The sequence below is a fragment of the Podarcis vaucheri genome (genome assembly GCF_965113315.1).
Source record: "Podarcis vaucheri genome assembly, chromosome: 2".
NCBI lineage: Eukaryota > Metazoa > Chordata > Lepidosauria > Squamata > Lacertidae > Podarcis > Podarcis vaucheri.
The window spans coordinates 72,502,540-72,510,480 of record NC_138760.1 but is presented as its reverse complement, the minus strand read 5'-3'; the positions used below and the strand labels follow the sequence as shown (position 1 = coordinate 72,510,480).

General features: G+C 43.0%; 1 protein-coding gene across 1 annotated transcript; it reads right to left on the bottom strand.

The window, feature by feature from the left end:
* Nucleotides 1–1,409: 1,409 nt before the first annotated feature.
* LOC309527095 (ovomucoid-like) lies at nt 1,410–4,985 on the bottom strand. Its single transcript, XM_082213614.1, has 4 exons — nt 4,864–4,985; nt 3,966–3,991; nt 2,899–3,008; nt 1,410–1,624 (listed from the first exon to the last, which is right to left on the bottom strand). Exons 1-4 carry the CDS (start codon nt 4,916–4,918, stop codon nt 1,570–1,572), a joined length of 246 nt encoding a protein of 81 aa, XP_082069740.1. The 5' UTR covers nt 4,919–4,985; the 3' UTR covers nt 1,410–1,569.
* Nucleotides 4,986–7,941: the final 2,956 nt, after the last annotated feature.

The following is a 7,941-nucleotide window of genomic DNA, read 5'->3' as shown; positions in this document are numbered from 1 at the left end:
CCGTCTCTTACACATACACACAATCACATGCACGGCAGGAAGAGAAGATGTGTGCGGTGGAAAAGATCGAGCAGCCACACAGTGAAGCAGAGAGGCTGGTAACCAAACCACTGCCAGCTTATCTCCCAGTTTATGTTTGTGTCTTGCTTGATGGAGACACGGCGCCTGAGAGAAAAAACAGCAGCACAAAAGGATTAGAATCTTCCCTCTCACCCTCCATAGCCCTTTCTATGTGAGATAGTTGCTTGGGCCTTTTTTCAACTGTTTCCTCTCCTTGGAGACAGGGCGGGAATCTGCTGCCAGTGCTTTTTATGACTGACTAAGCAAAGGAGATGCGCAGAAGCCCTCAGTTGTTAAAAATGCATTGGCATTATTGTGGTTGACAGGCGAAGACTGGACCTTGGGCTTGGAGAGTTAGGAGGGTTCCAAATCTTGCCTGAGCCATGCCCCACTTTGCCCCTCAGAGGTAAGGGGCAGAAGTAAGAACTCGCTTTCAAGGAAGAGTGAATAGGATTGAAACCTGACACCTTTTTTGAAGTTTGCACAGCATGGGGGTACTTCCAGCCTTTCCTAACAAAAGCGGATATTCTGATGAGCAGTTGAGTTACCTCCCAATGCTTCCTCTCCATTCTTCTCCTAGCCCTCTGTTGAGATTTCCTAGTGGAACAATACCTGTGAAAGTGAGGGGCTCTTCTGCTTTTCTCCCTTACTAAAACAAGGTGGCTGCTGCCTCTCAGAGACGGGCATATACAGAACAGGATGATGGACCTAGTGGGTGATTGGTCTGATCCAGCAGCTGCTTCTTACATTCTCCTTGTGCAGCAGAAGTCTCCCCTCCTCTCTTTCTCCTCTGCAGAAACTAATCCGCCCTGCGGATTCCTCAAATCCAGCAGAGTAACAAAGGCAACACAGTGGGACACCCAGGTGGGGAAAGTAAGGAGGAGAGAAATCCCATTGCATTAACATTAATTCTTGTGCTGGTGCAATGATGTAGCTGGGTACCCACTTGAATGGCATATATCAATTCATATGATGGCAGCTGAATTTTCAATATGTACTTTTCTCTTATTTCTCTCTCTGTTTTTTATTTTCTTCTATTAAAAATCAATAGAAAAGAGAAGAAATGTATCATGGCAGGGGGGTGGGTACTAGCCTCAGTGTCTAACTAATCACCTGCTGTTCTACAGGCTTTTTGTTTGTTTGTTTTTTACTCTGCAGAACTCAATTGCCAGGACTCAGAAATGTCATACTCAAAAGGGAGAAGATTCTGCTGATTGTTTGACTCAGTTCCCTGATTGTGCGTTATTAGTAACAAACTCCAAGACCGATTTCTTGCCCAAATCATATAATAATTTTAAGAATAGATAATACACAAATAAACGAATGGAGAGTTTGATAATGTTGCTGAGCTTATTTATTGATAAACCGAATCAAGATGTTGTGAGATATTCACTGGCTCACAGAGGATAAGCAAAGAGAAGAATGGATTTCTTTTTTGTGGTGATGCGATGAGTGAAGCTTAAAGAGAAATGGGACGTCTTTTGTAGATATTTCATAATCTTGTGCATCTTAAGCTTTTTGGCATTCTCCATAGTATTTCAGTTTCAGATTTCTTCCACTTTCGCTGATGAGAAAAAAAGAGGTAAATAAATATGAGAATTCATAAGTTGCAGCTTTCATTGTAACTCCTTAAAGAGAAATACTATATAGATGGGAAAGCTTATGCCATCATTGCTCTGTGTCTTGGGGACGGGAAAGGGCTGAGGAAGAATCCTGTCAGAGACCCTGGAAAACAGCTTCCTGTCAGCCTAGCCAATATAGAGCAAGAGGGAACAATATTCTTTTCAGGTCTACCATTTGTAGAAGATTCCCCTTCTCCCACCTTCATCGTACATCTGTGTCAAACTTCTCTAGGAGCAAATGTTCAGACTTTTACCAAGAGCAATTCCAAGATCAACATTAAGGAAACACCTAGTGTAGGCCTTTGTAATGTAGGCCTTCATAATAATGTTCTTACTATCCCCTAATTGTGGGACGCAGGTGGCGCTGTGGGTTAAACCACAGAGCCTAGGACAGCTCCCGTTGCTCGGTCCCTGCTCCTGCCAACGTAGCAGTTCGAAAGCATGTCACAGTGCAAGTAGATAAATAGGTACCGCTCCGGCAGGAAGGTAAATGGTGTTTCCGTGTGCTGCTCTGGTTCACCTGAAGTGGCTTAGTCATGCTGTCCACATGACCCAGAAGCTGTATGCCGGCTCCCTCGGCCAATAAAGCAAAATGAACGCTGCAACCCCAGAGTCGGTCACAACTGGACCTAATGGTCAGGGGTCCCTTTACCTTTATCCCCTAATTCCCTGATGGCTTTTTTGGTTATTTTTCTTCTGGGCCAACCCTACTACCTTTTGTGTTGTGTCTGGCCTGGTGGGATGGCGATAGAGCCCTTCTGGGCATATTTCCCCTGCCCCCCCCATCACTCTTAGCGGGAGCAATAAGAGTGTCAGGAGGGTGGTGCATGTGAATAGCCCTCCCAAGCCACTCCATCTTCAAATTCAGGGCTACCTACAGATTAGCTCTGCTCACCGTGTTCCTTTGGGCCTCATAAACAAGACAAAACTCAGGCCCATGGGCTAGAACCCCACATTGTGCAAAATGATTCCAGCACTGCCCGGGGGAGGGGTGTCCCCCCCCCCGCTTGACTTTCCCTTCTACATGGGTGCTGATTCTCTTTTTATTTTCCGTTCTTTTATTTACATCTCACCATGCTTAGTGCAAATATAATCATGTACTTTTTAACTTCCAACAAAGACATCTGGGGGAGGGGAGAGATTCCTGCACTCCAGGAGGTTGGAATACATGACTCTGGGCGTCCCTTCTGACTGCATGATTCTTTGACATACTCACAAATATGCATTGCAGAAGAGACACTTGTTGCCATATGTCTTCCCATCAGAACCGCAGTGGGCATGGTACTCCATGGTGCATATTGGGTTTGGATACCCTTTGCAATATTTCTGCAGATGAAGGACACAACAGTTTTAAAGGTCCTCCCCACTTAACCTTTGGACTACAAGGACTTTCTGATTATGACATGCCTAATAATGAGGCAAAGATGAGGAATGCAAATGACAATTCAACAAGTGTTGTATTAAGGTGTGCATTCAAACACAGGAAATGCTGGTTTATTGTCCTGGCAAGCAGGGAATTGTGTGATAATGTTGTTCTCTATTCATCCTAAATTCCCACTTGGGGCATGTGATTTGGTGACATGGTAAGGCCCCATTGTGGGCGCTTACAACTGTCAGATTATAGATCGTCAGTGCCAGGGATTTCATGCAAGACACCTTAAAGTTTAAAATATTGCAGGGTTAGAACAGGTACAAAGTTTTTCATGCTGCGAAACAAAATTTGCAGACATGGTAGTCCCTTCAGAGAAGATTAATCCTGCCAAATTGAGAGTGAGCAGCTCTAGGGGTTTCATGCTAGACACATTTAACGGTTGTTTTTGCGAATAAATACTTTTAAAAAACACACAGTGAGTGCCTGAATTCATAAGACAGTGGCTAAATAATATGCCTGCAAGGTTGGGCGGTCTGTCTAGTAATAACAGAATAACCCCAGTAGGGTACTACAGAACACAAGCTGAGACTTTCTTACAAATTGTGGGTAGCAACTGGAACAAACAATAATACTACCCACTTTTTTTAAAAAAGGGGTGGGACTAGATATGTGTAATCATGGGAAAAACCCAACTCTTGTATGTTATATTTGTGCCAATGTGTTTTTGTTGCCTTATTTTAAATTCTATTTTAAAAATTGACACACACACACACACACACAGAGAGAGAGAGAGAGAGAGAGAGAGAGAGAGAGAGAGAATATTTTAAAATCCACAAGAAACATAAATTTACTTATCTTAACTCCACGCTACTTCCATGTTCTTTTATAAGAATAAATGATTTCCCACTTACCGCTTCCCATGTTGCTTTCACAACATCTAGATGCAAAACACAGAAAATTGTTTAGAAATTCCATATGTTGAATAATAGCCTATTTGATGACATTTATTTCTAGGAACTGAAAAGTGAGATGCATTGTATCTTGTACATCCTATGTTATCCTAAAAATGCATCTATAATTTGCCTTGGCAATATACAATTTCCTTTAAATGCCACTGAGCATGGATAGGGAGACAATCAAATCAATGGGAAATGGTTCACTTAACAATACTAAATACAAATAACTGTATATACTGGTTTAGTCCATAACTAACTGGGACCCAGTTCTGTTGATATCCCTTGAATGCCCGGCTGTGGTGCTTTGCGTGTTTAGAATCATGGCTAGGTCCACTTTCTTTGTCACATGAGCCATGTGGAGACCATGAAGAAAGGAGAGTACATGGTAGCTTCAGGGGGCATTAGTGTTTCGAGCCTCAGCTTTCAAAAAGGCTCCTATGGTGTGAATAGTGGTGGGCGCCTTGTGCAATGTAGAGCCCTGATGTAGAGTATCTTTATTTGATAGAGTAAATCTCACATAGCAAGACATTCATTCTGGTTCTTCCTGGCATGTATGATTTCATATAGGAGGAACCTTGAGAACAGACATGTTTCAGTGTCCAAAAGAATGTGGGAAGGCTCAAGAGTGTGTGTTTTTGGGGGGGATGTGTGTCCCTGCCCCCAGTGTCCCTGTGTTTGACCACAATGTCCCTCCTTCCGCAAGGTTTCAGACAGCCAACACAATGGTTTGCAGGGAGATTTTAACTGGATTTGGCCACCACAGGTGGAGCCTTCCTACACTCATCTGAAGACATGAATAGTCCACTACACCTCTCCGAAAAAGAGAAATTTTGCAATATGAAATATTACTCACCTGAGTACAAAAAGAAGACCATCAGAGTGAGGAGGAGAAAGCTGCTTGGCTTCATGATTTTGCTGGTGGGTTTGGATCTGTTGTCCTCTTAGTGCTTTTCCAAGCAGTAGATGCTTTTCAGATTCCACTGGTTATGGATGAGGTCTGGTATCTCTTCCATGTATTTATGGAAGTTTCTGCAGCCTTGATGATGAAGTCTCCCAATTTTTGAGAAATATTTACACATGCAAATGCGATTACACAAGACTACAATGTCTTGTACCAATTTTAATGGTTTCCCTTTCAATGCACATTCCACGTGTATGCAATAAACATTTGGCAACCAGCTCCTTAAGAAATACGGCTTCTGGTGTGATGATGACATTGCAGTTGCAGGTCAGAAGAAATGAGGTACACACAAAACAGTTTTAGAAATGTTGGGATTCTTTTGATCATAGGCAATTGTTTTAGTACAAAGAAAAACAAAGGAGCCTTACTTGTTCAGCATGTAAGCCATAAAATAAAAGAGGTATTGTTGTCCCAGAAAGTAATACAAACACGTTATATACGTCAAATACATTTATTATCTTTAATTGTTTGGAAACCGCAAAGTGGAAAACAAGCACGGAGAAAACAAGATTTGCTTGATAGGAGAAAACAAGCTATCAATGTTTGGCGTGAGCATCTTGGATTTTCATTGTTGGAGGCCATTTTCTTCTGAATACAAGTTACTGGGAAAACAGAAGGTGGGTCCAGTGCTTTTGCCCTCAGGTCCTGCTTGCAGGCATCCCATAGGCATCTGGTTGTCAGCTGTGAGAACAGGATCCTGGGACAGAAGAGACATGGGCACGATCCACCAGCGCTATTATTATGTTCTGATTAAACCACACTTCCGATGCTCAGAGTATTGCCCTAACAATATCTTCCCCATTTTAACTTGGAGATTCTCCTTGAAGTGGCATATTCATTCTATTGAAAATACTTGATACTTCTAAGGAAAATACTTTGTACGATCTTTGCATAACATAATAACACTTACTTCAGGTAAGCTCCAGTGGCTGCAGTGGCAGGAGGGCAGCCCCACAGCTCTGGCCCACCCAATGTGCCACTTTTGGATGCTGAACTTTGGCTTGGACCCTCAGCCAGATCCAACAAGGCTTTTCTTCTCAAAACCTTCTCCAGTTTTTGGCATGTCCAGAGCATGTATATGTTATGGTGTGTGCATTTGAGCCCATGGGCAGAAGTGGAAAACAGTACATGTTGGCTGGCAGTGGGTCCAGCAGATATGGAGCTGTATGTACTTCAGCAGCAATGAAATGATATCTCCCTTCTCTAGAAACCCACGTGATACATTGTAATAAAGTTAACTGAGAATGTTACTGTCTTTTAATTCATTTTTATTTATTTACTTTGAAAATATCTGTTATATTTGCTATGACTTATGCTTGAGACAGTAAGCTGTTCCACGTACTATTTGCTAACTGGCTGGTTGCCAAATGTTTCTTGAATTGTGCACTAAAAGGAAACTGGTGAAATTGGTACAGGACACTGCAGTCGTCTGTAATATTCCATTTCCATTTCTAAGCACTTAGAGGCTGACAAATCCACCATTACAATCATGAAGTTGCCTGGATTTGCTTCTCTGGCAGTGGTGGGGCAAGCGAGGTGCCAGTAGGGGGTGAAGTCTGTTTCATTTCTCCAATCTGGGTGGGCTGACTCTGGGGGTTAGGCAATCTTGTAGGTAAACTGGTCCCAAGTTGTCAAGGGCTTTATATGCTAATAGGAATACCTTGAACTCTGCCTGGTACCCCATCCAGGATAGGCAATGGACCATTTTCTTGGACATGGGGACTACTTACCCACAGTGCATCCATCTTGCCAGGTTTCAAACTTAGCTTGATTTTATTCATCCATTTCACCACTGCTTCCAGGCAATGGCCCAGGTACTGTACAGCCTCTCTGGATTCAGATGTTATGGCAAAGTAGAACTGAGTGTCGTCAGCATACTGATGGCACCTCACTCCGAAACTCCTATTGACCTCTCCCAATGGAATCATGTAGATATTAAATAGCATTGGAAATAAGCACTCCATAATGTGGCCACAAGATCCCCCCCCAACAGTGTCCCAAAGCTTTTGCAAAGTTTTTTGCAGATACAGTCACTCTGATTCGGAAGGAGGTAGCCACAAGACAGTAGCCCCCCAAACAGTGATCCACAGCTATTCTTGGGACTTGCCATGATACATTTATTTGCTTTTCTATTGATTTTTAATCGAAGCAAATTAAAAAAAACAACAGACACAGTTATAAGAGAAAAATACACATACTAAATCAATTGCCATTATATGAATTGATATATGCCATTCAAGTGGGTACCCAGCTACATCATTGTGCCAGCAGAAGATTTAATGTTAATGCAATGGGATTTCTCTCCTGCTTGCTTTCCCTACCTGGGTGTCCCACTGTGTTGCCTATGTTGCTCTGGTGGATTTGAGAAATCCCTAGGGCAGGTTAGGTTATGCAGAGGAGGAGAGAGAAGGGGAGACCATTCTGCTGCCCAAGGGGAACGTAAGAACGTAAGAAGATCAGGCCAATGGCCCACCAGGTCCATCATCCTGCATCATCCTTCTTTTTAAAAGGATCAAGATCTTTCCAAACCATTGTGATCTCAATAGAATGAATATTGTTACCAAAGTCGAGTGCCTGTCCCTCTCTCTGCCAAGTGGTGGCAAAAGCCCATGGGGTCCCAGGCACCCACACAGGGTCTGTGTTTCTTTGGAGAATTGAGGATGCAGCAGAGACTGTCATGGCTTTAATAAGCTTTATTAAGCTATGTGCACCTTCAATCTGGATGGAGGGAGTCCAGATCGTACAATTATGGGCATTTCAAGAGGCACTTGTACCCTACAGCAGCGAAGGCAGCCTTCAGACAGCCTTCAGACAGCCTTCCCTAGATGGATTCCAGCTCTTCCTCCTGCTTCTTCTTCCCAGCACCCTTTGCTTCCAGACTTCCTTTTCCTGTCACTTCAAACATACACTCCATCACCTTGTTAACATCCACATCGTGGATTCCAAGTTGGCCCATCAACACCTTTGTCA